Here is an 18473-nt window from a genome sequence, read left to right as displayed (position 1 = left end):
GATGCAAATTCTCCCATTCCAGCACATCCCAAAGCTGCTCTATCGGATTGAGATCTGGTAGCTGTAAGGCCATTTGAGTTTAGTGAACTCATTGAACTCATCTTCAAGAAACCAGTTTGACATGATTTGAGCTTTGTGACATGGTGTGTTATCCTGCTGGAAGTATCAATCAGACGATGATACACTGTGGTCATAAAGGGTTGGACGCGGTCAGCTACAATACTCGGGTAGACTGTGGCGTTTAAACGATAGTCAATTGATACGAAAGAGCTCAAAGTGTGCCAAGAAAATATTCCCCTCACCATCACACAGTTTTGGGGAGTGCGTGTGAATTGTAGACTGGCATTCTGTTCTCAGCTGACAGGAGTGTGTTTTCTTCTGCTAGCCCGTCTGCTTCAATGTTGGACGATTTGTTTGTTCTGGTCATTCTCCTCTGAACTATGGCATCAACAAGGCATTTATACCCATAAGGTGCCCTTCTTCCACCTTGCAGGGGCCGTAATTTCCACATTGACGTATTCGACTGACTTGTTCAGTCTTGACGTAGTCACGCCTCTACTCAATATTCATTGACTAAAGATTCAAGGCGGCTTGTTTCTTTTGTTGACACGGCTCTCCATGTTGGGTTGTTGTGGGCCACAAATGAGGTCTATGCCTCTTACAACATGCCTGAAAAATCTGATCTGATGAGCCGGTTGCTGTTTGTATCCATCCGGCTTTATCTGTCAATGATCTCATGCCATAATGTCTCTGTCAAACCATGCTAGTAATGCAGGGATCAGTAAGCGTTGAGTTGGGGCCCTTTCAGCACATATGAGAGGGTGGAAAGACAGCTTGTCTCCAGCATTTGTGGGATTTGGAGAATTTTGGCTGTTCTTTTACGCTACCTGATGAGCTACATGTATTTTGAGGACTGTCAGACGCTTATGCCTTAAAGCTGCAGTACGTAGTTTTCACTCTTTGTCGCCATCTCTGTTCAAAATCTGCAATTGCAGTTATTCGCGTAATTATCAACTTTACGTGGGTTGTGCCTCGGCAATGCACAGCACGGACGAATCCAATGTTTTGAATGAGAATGCGGCTGTCAGTCGCCCGCCGGTGTGGACATGCTCGAATTTCCCGTGGAAGTCCACCAGTGTAATTGACTGATTAGATATTTGCGTTAATGAGTTAATGAGGTGTACCTAATGAAGTGACCAGTGAGTATAGATAGATAGATAGATAGATAGATAGATAGATAGATAGATAGATAGATAGATAGATAGATAGATAGATAGATAGATAGATAGATAGATAGATAGATAGATAGATAGATAGATAGATAGATAGATAGATCGATCGATCGATTGGTAGGTAGGTAGGTAGGTAGATGTTTCTTTTAGTTTTTAAATTTTCCTGTAAATTACACTTTGAATTTGGTGTTTTATGTTAAATGTTCAGAATTCAGTCTTTTTCAAATGATCACATACATGATACACATATGTAACAAAGTGAATCTCTTTACAACATTTCACAGCATCAAAATCATTAGCATATGATCTATACATGTTTTACAAATTAAATAATAGGTTTATGTTTACATTGTGCAAATACAAATGTGATTTTTAATATGGTAATGAGAATGAGTTCTCACTGGCTGTGAGAACAGAAAATGACAGCAAAGCAATGACATGTGCGATCATCATCTGACAGGTGTGTGTGTGTGTCTGGTTGATGAAGGGGGAGGGGAATAATCTGATCACAGAAATCATTTTGGATTACTGGTGTTAGAACAGTCAGTATATGAGCTCTTGTATAACAGATAGATTAATCACAGCTTTAAAGCAAACAAGATGTTCTGTTCCTGAGTGCTTTCACAGACTAAACTGTCCAATTAAATTACATTTATGTTTCAGGCAGACGCCTTCATGTCACAGGGACTTCAGTGGCAAATCATCGCCTTCAAATGTTAATACCTTAACAGACATCATTTCTGTTCAAGTCACATTTCAGTCTCCCAGAGACTTAATAAGAAGAATTTAACTAAAATACTAAAATAATTAAAACTAAAACCAAAATATAAATAAACAAAAACTATTCAGACATTACAAACTAAACAAAGGTCTACTAAAATTTTAATTAAAATTAAAATAAAACGGAAATTATAAAAATGAATTTTTTTTGATACATTTTCAATTTTGAAAAATAAAAATTTGAAAAATGAAAAAAAAAACATCTGAGTGATGAAAGCGTAGAAGACATCACAAAATTATTATATTATTTTGTATTATATTACATTATATTATATGATATTATATATCATCTGATATTATAAATACTATTTCTATATATTTACAAACTTTTATGTTAGATGATTCATCAATTTGAGCAATAAATTAAATTATATTATATTCATTATATTATATTATAAATAATATTTCTTTATATTTCATATATTTACTAACTTTTATGCTTGATTGATCAATTTTAGAGCAATAATTCTATTCTGTTATGTTATTTTATGTACTGCCCTATTTTTTGTTTATTTATTTTTTATATTATTTGTCAACTAACATTATATACATATATTTTGAGTGATAAATAAAATAATGATATAAAATAATATAAAATAAAAAATACATATGAAGTAGATTTTAATTTAATTTTAATTTTTATCATTAAAATACATAAATACATAAAGTAATCAGTTCTTACGCATAAAATACTTTATGGATTCAGATTTCAAGGTCCAAAATTCTCAGTCTTGAGCCTTATATGTAAGTATATTTAAAAAGTGTATTTAATTCATCACTCTTGCTTTCTCTTTGTGTGGGTGTGTAACAGACTCCATTCCACTCCATTGTGTTCCGCTCCGTGTTTTGGGCCTCGCCGCTGCTCTACCCCAGCTGACTGGCAGTACTTGTTTACTGGTGGAGGTACACAGGGAGAGTCGAGAGGGGGAAAACCATACCGCCGACAACACGAGAGAAGTTTTTACCCACTTTCAGACCATTCCCACGCCAACGAGTTCATCTAAACCGCACACTGGGGTCTTGTGGACGGAATTGAGTGGTTTTGTGGGCAGTCTGGACACGCGTTGGACGCTGGTCTGTGAAAACGTGGAAGATTAAAACGCAACGCGGCCGTGACGCGCGTACGCTCACACACTTCGGGAGCATTGTGCTAGAAGCAACGGCTTTAGGGGAATATCCATATTTTTATTTGTGATCTCAACGCCTCGTATATACACAAACGTGTGTGGATATTTAATTTTAGAGCTCGGTAGCTTATCTGACAGCGGAATAGCAAAGAAAAGAAAAAAGCCCCTTTGGTTTATGCATGTGTAGCTATATAGTGATTTTCCAGACATTTTTCTGATAAGAACATTTGGCACTACATGAAACGACCTGTGGAATAACGCCTATATTTTGTCTCTGCCCTCCGAGACATTTAAATCTGTCAAATATTTGGAAATTTGGACGATTGGGAAACATCTGCAAGCTTTTCTGTGAACAGTGGATTTTTTTCTTCTTCTCCTTTTTAAAGGCAACCATACTATTGTTGATTTTACAGGAATTTGCCAACTAAAACGGGGATATGAAAAAGTTGCAATGTACTGTACCCTTAAGGGTACCTCATTCCTAGAAGTGTGGGATTGATTCCATGGACGAATTACATGGACGTTTTCATGCTTGATATACAGAAAGCAGAGATGCATCCGAAAAATCGTTCAAAATGATTTTTGTTCATTTATTTTTCACTAGAGTGCAAGATCATGTTATTTAATAGTAATTTATCCCGTGCTGCGTAGGCAACAACTATTTAAATTGAACATTATCTTTAATTCAAGCACGGTGGACCCCTGGGTCCCCTTCTTGGGGGGTCTCATTTAAGTTGTCGCTGTGATTGAGACTTTATTAGCCTGGATATAAGCTAATTAACGTTTTTTTTTTGTTGTTTTTGATTTTTGTTGTTGTTGTTGTTGTTTTTTTGAACACGCCAGAGGTGGATTTAATTTTCCAAGAAAACTAAAACGTGTCGCGAGACATAATGCGGCTGGACACATCTGTGGTTGTTTTGGTCACTTTCGCCTACATCGTGTGTCTCTGCGGATCGCTACATGGAGAAAGTGAGTAATAACACGCTTTAATTCACAAAATGTAGATATGTTATTCCGCTATGTGTGTACTATTAGTTTACAACTGAGGGGACTTGTGGAATTCACTCATGTAGACTTCGGGCAGCTCCGACGTGTTGACGAGGGATGTTTCACATAATTTGCTTGTTTTTAAACGACTTTTTGTGTTGAAAATGCCGTTTTAGAAGCCATTTTATGACTCAGATATTTTGTAAAGATACAATTTCGGTAATTTGTGGAATGAAATCTTAATTATTTTATTGTAAATGTATGTTATATATATGGTTCCCCCACTTCCTCTCAAAATGGGCTGTTCCTTTAGGCCTGGCGTTCTGTGCGTCAGCCCGAAGGCCAGATTAGCGCTCGTGACTGGACTCGGCGGGATTCGCGTCGCGGCCACGCGCACGCCTGTATTCCAGTCACGGAGACGCACACGCACGTACTTCACGTTCGGTTTGGAACCGTGTTGTAAACAAGTTGAGGCCTTAAGAAGATTCCCAGATCCCATAAGTGCAGGATTAGCCTACATTGGCTTTCTTTCTATCTATCTATATTTCCAGAGATGTGTGCTCATCTTTTGTGTGATATCAATGAATAATTCCCAGATGAGAAGTAAAATAATTTTACGTGCACAATATTGCATTGGAAGATATTTTAAGCGTGGTGTGGGTGGGTGTAACTTTCAAACAAACGTAGGCTATCACAGTTAACCGGACAGTGGTTTATGTATATTTAACTCAGTATGTTTTGAAATGAAGGTTATTTATTCATACTAGTTCTTGTTAATTGTAAGTCGACAAACTAATTAACAAATCAACCTAATGGCCACGGTAATCATGCTAATGGCCATGGTACATTTATCAAGTCATACATATTATATAATATATTGCTTGTATATTGTCTATATATTGTATATATATGTGTGTGTCGCCATATATATATATATCACCTTTTTCCACCTTCATTGCCATTGGCATAGCTTGCTTAGTTGGGGTCCGGAGACATTAAATTTAACATTATATTAAATATTCAACAATGATATTGACCTTTCTGCATTGACACTATTACACAAGAACCATCACAGTTTACTCCAGAGACCAGAGCAGCTATATATGTATATAAATGAACTAAATTAATAACTTTTATAAAACAAAAATGAAACATCACTGAAATTAGTTAAGCTGGACTGTGACACTATTAGTTATCTCTGTAAATTTTAGGGCTGCCCCCAAATAGTCGACTAAATGTTAGTCGATATGAGGAGGGCTTGGTCGAATACATTTTCATTAGTCGGTTAGTCGCAAAAAAAAAAATATATATATATTACTTGAAAAAATTACGCAATCAGGGGCTGCGCAGTCAGTGTATGACATGACATCAAAGCAACGAGAGATCAACGAGATCTCGTGCCTCGCGGTATACAACGCACTTGTGGGAGAGGTATCGGAAAATATCGCGACCAACAAGCTGTTGTCTTAGATCCACGTTTAAAGAGCTTGTCATTCTTTGACCAACACGAACGAGAAGATGCGTACTCCACAGTGTCGGATCTGACAGAAATTTTATCTAAGCTGCGCGCCAGAAAGTGATCATGACAGTATTAGCCCTGCGGAGGGTGAGCTCGAACCGAATAAGGAACATTGATGAGGAAGAGCATGCAGAAGAGAAGGATGAACTAAAATTTGCTTTGAAATAATCTGTATTGTAAAAAGCGCCATATAAATAAATGTGACTTGACAAACACACACACTCACTGCACAACTTTTTCCAACATTGATAAAGCAATTTACAATGCTTTCTAAAGGATCATGTGACATTGAAGACTACAGTAATGGCTGATGAAAATGCAGCTTTGCATCACAGAAATTAGGATAAATTAGGCCTACATTTAAATAGAAAATCATTATTTTAAATTTTAATAATATTTTGCAAATAAATGCAGGCTTGATGAGCATAAGAGACTTCTTTCAAAAGCATTAAAAATGGAAATGTTTATAAACTTGACCGGTACCGTATAACATAAGTACATTTAAGAGTTATTATAAGGTGTGTGCCAAATTACATTTTTATATACACACTATATTTCATTCACGTGTTCGATGGAGAAGCTTCAGTACACGTTTAGTGAGATCCTGTATTGCTGTGAATATATAGCTACTATATCTAAACGCCTTCAGCTTTTCCATTTCTGAACATCTATTTAAATTTAGGATAGGCACTTTTATGGGCACACTTAGAATCGTCGACTGGAAATGTTTTTTAGAGCTGCCTTCTCAAGAAAGTGCTTGACTGATGCCTGCAATAGTAACATGGTGTTATAAATAATGGTCTGGAAATAATTGGACCTTCCCTAATATAGGTAACTGTTGCATCCCAAACCGTAGATTGGGAAAACATGAGGTGTTTGCAGGTGCCATTCTTTTTCCATCAGAAACTTGATAAAGCTTTATGCAGTCTGTTTGTTTTTCAGGTAAAGAAACTTGGGAAAATTTGGATTTTGGTCTATTTAAAACCATTTTCCATGTGTTTCCAAATCTGAGCCAACTGTCCAGTAATTGTAAGGTTGAACTCGCGAATATTAAGATGTTAGAATACGTTGGAATAGTTTTAACATTACTGTTGGCCTTTAACTCCATGGACCTGTTTGGGATCTTCTGACACTCTGCAGTTTGCCTTGGTATGTCTCCCAGAATTCCAAGCGTGTGGAATGTCTTTGAAGTGGCCCACCCTGTAGGTGCTCTTGCCGTTGAGGGTTTCGGGACTCATTTCGGCGTCTGGTGCCTGCTGACCTCTTGTCTTCCAGGTCATGTATCTGAACATTTGCTGTAGCATGTGAGCTCTATGGTCTGCTCTCCGAATCTCCAGGGTGGGCTTTTCCCAGGAAATCTGAGCATTTTCGCAGTCTTTTCTCGCGGGTTCATTGGTGTGTGTGGCCCTTTTGTCGAGGTTGTAACTTCAAAACTGATTTTTCATACATTCACATACAAGAAGAAACTTGAAATTGTTAAAAACATGCATAAAATGTATTTTTGCAAAACATTTTTACGAAAGAAAACGCGACCGTTTCTTTCCTAGAAAGCACAATTGCTGTTTATACTTGTAAAGCAACGTTTAATCACAGCGACATTTTTGATCCTGACTTTTCACATTAAGTTTTATGATTTATGAAGTTCTAGATTAGACCGTTTTAAGCCACTCGTATTGCTCATTTCTGTTTGTGATCTTGTTACGAACACATCGGTTTTAATTCGGTATCCTCGCTTTACCATGTCAATATGTTCCAGGGCGTGAACGGAGCAACCTGCCCTTCTTCCACCTTGCAGGGGCCGTAATTTCCACATTGACGTATTCGACTGACCTGTTGACTTGTTCAGTCTTGACGTAGTCACGCCTCTACTCAATATTCATTGACTAAAGATTCAAGGCGGCTTGTTTCTTTTGTTGACAAGGCTCTCCATGTTGGGTTGTTGTGGGCCACAAATGAGGTCTATGCCTCTTACAACATGCCTGAAAAATCTGATCTGATGAGCCGGTTGCTGTTTGTATCCATCCGGCTTTATCTGTCAATGATCTCATGCCATAATGTCTCTGTCAAACCATGCTAGTAATGCAGGGATCAGTAAGCGTTGAGTTGGGGCCCTTTCAGCACATATGAGAGGGTGGAAAGACAGCTTGTCTCCAGCATTTGTGGGATTTAGAGAATTTTGGCTGTTCTTTTACGCTACCTGATGAGCTACATGTATTTTGAGGACTGTCAGACGCTTATGCCTTAAAGCTGCAGTACGTAGTTTTCCCTCTTTGTCGCCATCCATGTTCAAAATCTGCAATTGCAGTTATTCGCTTAATTATCAACTTTACGTGGGTTGTGCCTCGGCAATGCACACCACCAATAATTGCAATAAGCTCTGCGGTTTTTTTTTCTTTTGGTAAAAGTGTCCATTTTATCACGAAATGCAAAACAATATCCCACATAGCATTACATTTACCTCAGGCAAGTCATTAGTCGCATTTCCACCGCCCCTAACATGCCTTTCTGGATCAAACGACACACAACCCAACCCATTTCAGTGGGTATTATGAATTTATTTATTTTTTAAGTTAGGAAGATAGCATGTATATTAATTCACCAGCCGTGGCTGCAATTGTCTCGCGATTCGCCAATACAATACAATAGGGGATTATCACGCTGATACGTGGGACTTCCGGATTCAGTGATCTTTGTGCACTGCCACTTCCGTTGAATCACCGATCTCGCTGGCGAACTGATGACGGACTACACTAAGTTTATTTATACGGCATCCCTGGTAAATTAGTCCGATTTACTAAAGTGCCGGCTGCAAACAAACGTGCTACCTTTTTTTATTTTAGAGTTTTAATCCAGTTCTTCCTTATACTAAATTGAGTCGGAAATCCATGAAAATGTACGTAGGGTTGGCGTTGTTGGTTAGATTTACAAAGTGGAACAGAGCTGTGACGTATATAGCCTTCGTCTCAGCCATTGTTGAACTGCGTCGGAAGTGGACATGCACAAAGTTGACAAATCCCGCCCATGAAACCCGGATGCGGGATAATCCCCTATAGACGAATCCGGCGAAACTACCGGAAGTAAGCGGGCGCCATTACTGAGCTGTTGCTGGGTAGCGTTGCGCCATTGCCTCCTATTGTTTTAGTTGCAACTTGCGTCCACTGGAATAAACAACCCGCGATTTACGACTGTCACTAACGTTACAACGTTAGCCCTTGTATAATGTCCAGTGGGTAAACAGTTTCCGTACTGTTTCTATGGTGGCAGTAAAATTTCAATTTTGAAGAGAAAACATTGTGAATACCCCGGGTCGACTGCCCCTGTCTGGAGCCGTACGGTTTACAAAGATTTCCTGGGCGAGTACAAGACGTGGCATTTTCGCTTTCCTGAGCTAAATATAACGTTATGTGACATAATTGTTCTCCCGCTGTTATATTGACCTCTTTCCATGGTTTAAAAACACTAATTGGTCGATATTATGTATACTTTCTAGCTGTAACGTTACCTTACCCTTGCCTGTTGCAATGTAAAAATGAGATAAATAATGGACACAAATGAAAAACATGAATTTGTTTATTTGATTTCATTTATTTATTTATTGTTGCCAAATGGACAGATCTTTTTATAGTTTCCTCGTTAGCAAACGTTAGCCTAGCTTGCTTGCCAAGCTATTTTCATAAATAATCTGTAAGATCGTTTGTACCTTCATCTGTGACTGGAGGCCACTGTCTAACATCATCAACCCAACAAGTCATTCTGCCTGTCTGTAGCTGTCATCGACATCGAGGGTGCGTTCGCGTTATCACCGAGGTTTGTTTACATACCGGTGCATATGTCTATGCCGGTGTAACAGCTCAGTAATGGCGGCACCACAAGATGGCAGCCTACACAGAACGCTCGTCGGATTCGTCTATACTCTGCCCGCAACTTTTTAATTTTTTCCTGAACTTGAAACGTTACTTGCTTAATGCTTAGCTTAGAAAGTTCAGCATCGATGTATTTTATAACGTCCTCGTCTCTTCACACACCGTCACATTGATGTTGTACCCTTTCTTCTGCCCAAATGGAGCTTTGGTATTCGGTATTTGGCTAACGGAGTATTTGGTATTTGGCTAACAGATTCTCCATTTTGAGCAGCGATTTTTTTTTTTTTTTTTTTTTTTTTTTTTTGCGATATAAGTGAAATGTGCATCATGCTTCAGATCATAACATTCCATAACACCGATAAACTCCGCCTTTTACCTTGAGCACGCCTCTAGCCCGAGCTGGCCCGCTATTGCCCAAGGTATTCGACTAGCCAGAAATCCTGGCCGTTGGCCCCGAGTAAGCCCTGATCAAGCCCCGGACGTTACAGTGGAAACGCGACTGGCCCTGGGACGCAGTGGAAACGCGGCTAGTGTCCACAGTTTGTTAGTTTGCTGGAAAAATGAACTCTTTTGCTAAATATCCGCTATATTTTACTTAACCAGTTAGTGATGTTTTGATTGTTTAATGCACGTTTAAATAAATCTGCCATGAATATTACGGCCACTGTGTAAATTATTATATTGGAGTAAAGAGACTTATAATTAGATTTAGAAGTTAATGCAAAAACTGCCTTATGTGCAGTTTAGATGTTTGCATTCAAACAGTGTTGATTATTATATCTAAAAAATTAATTTGGGTTAATAGTTTGGGCTTTGTTGTTAACCTTTAACATTATAATGTACAAGTGGGTCAGTGACGTGCCGCACTGATTTGCACTTCCAGGAGCAATACATATTATATAATAATATAAAATAGGTTTAAAATTATATACATGTTTTAATCTCACATCATCTGTCCTCCTCACTGTTCTTAATTGTGTGAAATTTCAAAAATAGGTAATTTTTAGACTATTAATGTGGTCAAATGTCATACAGACAAACGGAATTCACTTAAAGTTATTTAAGACAATTGTATTTAAAATTATTAAAAATGTTTAAAAATGATACAATTTTTCATTTGGCATATTTTTTCAAGTCTTAAGATAAGCATATTAAAGTATCAGTAAGATAGTCCTTTCAGAAATGTCATTTGTATCTAAAACAAATTGTTCCGCAAAAACACATTTTCCCTATGTCATACGGTAAAACAAAGTTTAGAAGCCATTTTGGAACTGGATATTAATGACTTAAGTCATGTGAAATATGATGACATTACTCAGAGGACCCCTGAAGACCAGCCAAGTTGAAGGCAAGTTTAAGATTTTGCTCCTACATTTGGGGTAATTTCACCTTTTCCAAGTGAGTTACATGTGTCACAGATTTGGGTGTCATATGGTCAAACGTCAAAAAAGGGTTTAAAACATTTAAAATTTGAAAAAATATTTATTTACAGGTGAAATATAAAGTTTAAAAGTCAAGGTAAAGGGTAAAGATGGAAGGAGGTGGCCAAGCAACTGCCTGTTATAAATGACACAGCACAAAATTGTCATAAGGGCAAACAAAAAATGTCATACAGACAAACGGTTTTACCGTATGACATGTTGTTATACCACATGACACAGAGCATTTAACTGTTATTTCTTAATAGTTATATAACATATATAGTTTGTATGACTACTATGAATTAATATTAACATATATAATATATTTCTGCCTATTTTAAGCATTTTTTCACATTATTACAGATGCCTCTTTCTAGTAAGGAGAGGGGTGCACATTTCTGTGCAAAGCTAAGGGCAGACCCTGCAGCTAGAGAGGAGAACCTAGCCAAGAGGAGGGAAAGGGTATATGATGTGAGAGTATATGATGCCAGTAATGTTAGGATGTGCCAGTTTAGTCAGTATAGGCAGTATCTTATCTATAAGCCTGAGTTGAAGTCAGCATCACAATGTTTCTGGAAAGTGGCTTTATATACAGTGGGGCCAAAAAGTATTTAGTCAGCCACTGATTGTGCAAGTTCTCCAACTTAGAATGTTGAGAAAGGTCTGTAATTTTCATCATAGGAACACTTCAAATATGAGAGACAAAGTAAACACTGTAAACACCAGCTACAGTGTGTGCAAACCTGGTGAAGACTTACAGGAAACGTTTGACCTCTGTCATTGCCAACAAAGGTTATGTTACAAAGTATTGAGTTGAACTTTTGTTATTGACCAAATACTTATTTTCCACCATAATTTACAAATAAATTCTTTAAAAATCCTAATGTGATTTCCTGGATTTTTTTTTTCTCATTTTGTCTCTCATATTTGAAGTGTACCTATGATGAAAATAACAGACCTCTCTCATTATTCTAAGTTGGAGAACTTGCACAATCAGTGGCTTACTAAATACTTTTTGGCCCCACCGTAGATATATTATTCACGTGTGTGTGTGTGTGTATCTCACTGTTGTAAATCTAACTGATATTGTCATGTTTTACATATAGCACGTCCCATGTGTTCCTTGTACTGAAAGAGAGTTGAGTTGACTAAAAGAAATGTTCATGTGTTGGGAAATATATTCTACTGTTAAAAAAAGGTTCACTTGAGATGCCTGTTTCTTTGAAATCATTTTGAATTGGCCTACATCAATTTATTACATTAAAAATGCAATGAAACATTGAAATTGTACTATGTCATACGGTAAAACAAAATATGTCATATGGTAAAACATTGAATTTTAAAAGAAATAAAAATAGATACTTTGTTTGTTTACAAGGTTCATGAAAATAATGGAGGAGAGCTAGTATGATATACACATATATATAACTTCAAGGCATTTTTGACTAATTTCTTGCAAAAAAATAGAACAAATGTCCATAGATGACATGCAGTGGTTGTAAAAAACAAAATATCTAGTATTTGTGGTGTAGGTGGTTATATTTTGCAACTTGTTATATAATACTTACAGATCAACTATTACATTCATGGTTGTTTTTAACTGTGTCATGAATATTAAATTTAATTTATTCCTAAAAATCACTTCGTTTTACCGTATGACATTTTCTAGGACTGTATACAAAGAAACACATTAAAATGTCATATATTGTTATTTTTTATAAAGGGCACTAATAAAAACAAAAAATATACACATAGATGTACACAAAAAAGGCTATATTTACTTTGTCCTTTAATTTTTATTTTTTTACCGTTTTGAAATTCTAAAACGTCACTGACCCAAGTAAGGGCTATATAGTTTACAGCGTTAGCTGATAATTTTTTTTTAACCAAGCCAAGGTATGTACCGATTACCTAACCATCACCTAACCGTTTTTGTGTGTCACCTTTTTAACTTTCAGTTGGTCATCATAACTACAGTAGCTGAAATATAAGTGGGTTAAATATATTGAAACTAAATAATGTTGTTTTGAATGATGTTGTTTTTCTTCAGTGGTTAGGACTGCCAGGGCTGTTTTTAGAGGAAGTATTGTATAAAATCATTTAATGAGTGAAGGCAAGCTCCTTTTTCTTCTGAGCTGCATATCTCGATGTGTGTGGCTATTCCCTCAATTACAGAGCCGTAAATATGAGCGATACTCATCTTTATTCTGCCAATAAACCTTTCAACAAGGTTAAGAGGGTGACATTAATTTGTTTTACTTTGCGGTAAATTAAATTAGTTTTTTCTTCTCTTCTCACTGCAAGTAAATATTATGAGATAGTTGAAGGGGAAAACATTCTGAAGCAATGCATGAAAACAAATTTTAAGCTCTTTTAAGTCATTTTCAAAAGTCAGAAAATAAAAAATTATGAAATTGTCGCACTTGAATGATTTTGCAGTCTATAATACTGTATATTATTTTACAGATATTTCTGTTTAATTAAAACTTTTTAGTTTTGGGTCCAATTCTCACTATTAACTAACTAATAGTAGATTCAAGTCTACAGATTTTTACTCAAACTCCTGATTACTGCTTATTAATAGCTAGTAAGGTTGTTGTTAAGTTTAGGTATTGTGTAGGATTAAGGGATTTAGAATATGGTCATGCAGAATAAGGCATTTAATATGTTGCTATAAGAACTAATAAACAGCAATATCCTAGTAATATGGATGCTTATAAGCATGCTTATTTAGACTCTAAACTAAAGTGTTGCCAATGGTTTTAATAAGGGATGCACAATACTGTATACCCGATATACGGTATCGCCCGATATGGTTTTTTTTTATGTTATCGGACTAAAATAATGGATTATTTCCTTCAGCTAACACACTTCAGATGGGCAGTTCACCATGATGGTTTTGAATTGCTTGAAACATGATTAATCACTTAAAAAAGAGACATGTTAAATTTGGCTGTCATAGTCTACATAAAATTATTATGAGAACATCATAATTTTGTGCTTGGGACATGGATTTAATGGTGAGACTTCTTTTTTGTAATGAAGCTCTCAACAATTCTATAAAAATTTAGATTTATTGGCCTATACTGTATATATATATGTTATATGTGTATGTATATGTATATTGGCCACTAAATCTAAATTCAAATGTATGTAGCCTATGACAGCCAAACTTAACCGATTTTTATCGGCTTTCAAATATAAAGAATGATTGGTTTCGGCGGTTCACTAGTTTTTAGACTTTAGCCTACATAATTTCTCAGTTCAACATAATTAGCAATGTTTCTAATATTATAACCATATTATAACCTCAGTTGTATTGTGAAAATAAGCAAGAGTTTCTAACATTTAGTTTGCTTAATGTGGGCTTTATACAATTTTTAGACTTAAGTCGACTTGAATTCAAAACTGATCCTACATTCTTAAATGTTTTTTGACTTCTTGTGAACGATTCATTGCTGCATGTTATTCTTAAAGACAAAGGTTTTGTCTTTTTGTAAAACTTAAGTTTTTCTTCCTCATTGAATTTTCGCAAAAACCGGTTCATTTTGACTTCGATAACATCTCAGGTTTCGGAAACATTTAGCAAGTGGTTTAGGAGTGAATACTAATAGAGTGTTTTGTTTGATTCTGTTTTTTCCCCCTGTTTGGTCTAGACTTTAATGTTTAAAAGCTTCTTCAGAAGTGTCAAACTCAGATCCTGTCAAGTAACTTTACATTAAATGAACTGTCGTATTACGCTTTGCTCTGTTCTCAGCTTGAAATCTCATTGCCTTGAGCCTGACCGCATCAGGAGACATAGCTGAAGTTGAAGAATTAGATCATGCTTTAGCAGGATGCCTTCCAAGTCTTTGTTGTTCTCGTAATCTTGTGTGGCGGCGTAGGTCTTTACTCCTTTAACTGGATTGAGTTTAGAGCCTTTATGTTGGATTGCTCCACCTGCTTTACTCTTTGTAGAGGTGTGGGATGAGAAATCAGAGGTTATTTGGTTTATTTTGAGCTATTCATTTCTCTGCCGCTAAATGCCGTTGACCACGTTACAGAAGTGAACATTCCCGTCGCTGGGTTCCACGTTCCCCACCCAAGGCCAAAAGCACGGGTGTCTTTGTGATTCTGTGGCTCTGTGCCCGAGCGCTGCTGTCAGACGGCACGTCGTCCAAGAGTTTTTCTCATTTAAGGGGAGGTGAGAGAGTTCACTGTCATCCACGGTTTTGTTTTCCCCCTCAACACGTATTTGCTGCCGTCCTGCCTGGATAACACACAGAAACAATGCCTGTCTAAAATAATCGGGCCCTGTACAGTTTGTAAGTGTGAACACAAACCAATTCACCTTTATTGCCTGCTTGTTTTCGTCCAATCCGTAATGTTTGGTAGGGAAAACTTGACTGCTCCTCGAGCTCAGATGTACTAAGTTTTGGCCTACTTTCAGTTGAGAAAAAGGGAGACTACAGTTTTAAAGTAAGCGTGAAGCTTGCCTTATTGGCAGTGTTGTAGTCGAGACCACCTCACTCGAGTCCGAGTCGACATCGAGACCAGAGAGAGTCGAGTCCGAGACCAGAGAAGGTCGAGTCCGAGTCGAGACCGAGACCAGTGAGGGTTGATTACCTAATTTACTTTTATTTACTTAGAGAAATCCTTTTTTTTTTTTTTTTTTACTGAATTTACTTAGACTTTAAAAAATATGATCAGTTTAGGGTAAAAAGGCCACATAGTAGGTGGTGTTAAAAGTAATTTTATTACAATTTGTCATACGCAGTTGCGCACTAGAAAATCACCAATCACTGGGCGTGTCAATCAATTTAAATAAATATTTTATTAACATACATTAATAATCATGAAAAATATTTTTAATTGAACTCGAGTGGACTCGGGAATAAGTCCGAGTCCTAAAAAAAAAAAATGTTCGAGTACGAGTCAATTCCGACTCCAAATGGACACGAGTCCATGACAAGACCAAGACCATTAAAATGTGGTCTCGAGACCGAGTCCGAGACGAATCCGAGTCTCGAGTACTACAACACTGCTTATTGGGTTTTCTTAATTTATTGGTTTTGATCAATATTGGATTTTTAATTGTGCATGGTAATTTCCTCTATTTGTACGTTTAGATGAGCTTTTCCAACATCAAATGCTCATTTATAGTTAACATTTTTGATCAATGATACGGTTAATCTTTGGCAAATAAAAAAAATAAAATTATATATATATATTTATTTATATTTATTTAAAAAATGTACACACTTTTTATTTATTTTTTTACTATTATTATTAAATAGCACAAAATTTTGATTTACTTTTAACGATAAAACATTTTTATTTGAAAACTATGTGTTGGAAATATCTGCACTGAAAAAAGTTGGTTTAGAAACAAATTTCGCTAAGAAACGGCTGCTAAATTTCACGTACAATTGCGAAGAATTTGAAATATAAAAACTGAAATTGTACTTTCTTGAAAAAGGTTATTGCAATTAATACAACATAAATAACTCATTAAGTTCGTTATAAAAACATATTTTGCAACGTCATCTCAAAAACAACTCAATTAGTTTATCCAGTCAGATGTGATTCGCTCATTTTGTTTTTGGAGAATTTTATGGTTTGCATCCGACCATTCCTCACTTGTTCGTAGCCATAATGCATCATTTTAGACACATTTTAACACACAATTTTGCTCAACGTTTTTTAGTCTCTCTTTGTGTCAGATGCTTCAACGTGAGAGGAAAACTTCAGAAACGTGTCCAAAACAGCGAGCCAAGCGCCGAGGCGACGGCTCATACTGCACTTGGCAGCCAACCAGGGCAAGAAATTAACCGTGGTTTACTACAGTGGCAAAGGAAACAGTGTATCTATTGTTAATGAAGTAAAGTACACTCGCCAAGCTTTATTTGTTTGCTTTGGTTAGTTCCTTTCTCCCTTTTCATGTGCTGTGTACCGTCTTGTTTTAAAGCCCAAAACTTTGCCCAACTGCCCGTGAGGTATTTGAACAGGCTTACGAAGATGATGGGATGCTTGGAGGATAATGTCACTGTGCAGAAACGCCAAAACTCTCCATTTATTCATATTGTATCGCAGAGATTGCATTGCATAGAAAATGCTCAATGCTGCTACTGTGTTAATAGATCCAAATATGAAATCTATGAAATGTTGTTTTTTGGGCCTGTTAGGTCCATTGAGCCGACAGTGAGTGATTTGTGGGTTACTCTTGAGTCTGCAGGTTCTGTACGTGTCCCACCTTGCTTGGGTTAAGGAGATCCTGAATGGAAAAACCAACATGCTCACATGTGTTTGAAAATATTTTAGAAAACTGTTTAGTGTCCAGGGAAGTCTAACGGAAAAATAAATAGTGGGAATATTAGTTGAGCTGCTAGACTCGGCGTAATGAATTGATATTTCATTGCTGTCAAATGCTCGCAGGTACATGTTCGAAAATATTCATAAATGCTTGAATATTGGACATTGTTTATGAAGGGGCTCCTCTATGCTATGGAATTAAACGTTTGTAGTGGGGAGGTTCGTGCTTAAGGATTGTGCAGCGAAGTCAATAACATTTGTTAAGAAACATTTCAGTTTATTTGGTTCTTTCTGTTTGATTCTGCTCGATTTGATTCCGTTTGTTTCTACTTGATTCTGTTCCTTTTGGATTCTGTTCTATTTGGTCTATTTTTTGTTCAGTTTGGTTCAAATCGGTTGTTTGTTGGATTAGTTTTTTTGTGTTCTTGTTTTTTTTTCTCTCAATTCAGTCATTTTTTCTATTTCTGTTTTGGTATCTTTTGGATTGTTCTATTAGTTTCTTTCAAATGAATCCAACTACTATACTGTTCTACTGATTCTATTTAGTTGGGTTTCATTTGTTTTTGATTGATTTCTAATTTGTGTTTGTTGAATTTTGTTCTGTTCTCTTCAGTTTTGAGTTGAGTCTGGATTTGTTTGTGTCTGTTGGATTATGTTCTTTTCAGTTCTTCTGTGTTTTTTATTTTATTTTTATTTTTATCTATTCAGTTCTATTTTGTTATTTCTGTTTCGGTATCTTTTGGATTCTATTAGTTTCTTTGACAATAATCCAAATACTTCATGGTTCTATCTGATTCTATACAACTGCGTTTTCATTTGGTTCTATTTGTTTTGATTGATTTCTATTTGGTTCTTTTTAATTGTTGAATTTTGTTCTGTTTGGTTCAATTTGGTGACTTTCAGTTTTGTTTGTGTCAGTTGGATTTCAGTTTTTTTCTTCTACTCTATTCGGTTCTTTTAGATTCTTTCTTTTTCTGTATCTTTTGGACTCTGTTCTAATCAGTTTTTTTTAAGAAAAATCCTACCTACTCTACAGTTCTACCTTATTCTATTTAGTATGGTTACATTTAATTGTATTTGCTTTTCATTGATTTCTATTTAGTGATTGCTTTTCTTTTTTATGTTAATTCGGCATTTGTCTTGGATTCTGTTCTTTTCAGTTCTCCTCTGTTCTTCTTTACTTTCTTTATTTTAATCTATTTGATCCTTTCTGTTTCTTTGAAAATAATCCAAATTCTTTATGGGTCAATTCT

The 18473-nt window shown here is 36.2% G+C and overlaps 1 protein-coding gene across 1 annotated transcript in view; it reads left to right on the top strand.

Annotated features, from left to right (window-relative positions):
- Positions 1 to 2889: 2889 nt before the first annotated feature.
- The window catches only part of insrb (insulin receptor b), an 89734-nt gene continuing 74150 nt past the window's right edge, over positions 2890 to 18473 (top strand). The window contains exon 1 of the mRNA XM_089134140.1: positions 2890 to 4108. Coding sequence (XP_088990266.1) covers positions 4030 to 4108 — 79 coding nt within the window. The 5' untranslated portion in view covers positions 2890 to 4029. The remainder of the gene's footprint in view (positions 4109 to 18473) is intronic.

This window comes from Pimephales promelas, chromosome 2 (assembly GCF_988280905.1).
Source record: "Pimephales promelas chromosome 2, fPimPro1.hap1.1, whole genome shotgun sequence".
In the NCBI taxonomy this organism is placed as follows: domain Eukaryota; kingdom Metazoa; phylum Chordata; class Actinopteri; order Cypriniformes; family Leuciscidae; genus Pimephales; species Pimephales promelas.
The sequence above is the reverse complement of the archived record's forward strand: the minus strand, read 5'-3'. Positions and strand labels throughout refer to the sequence as shown.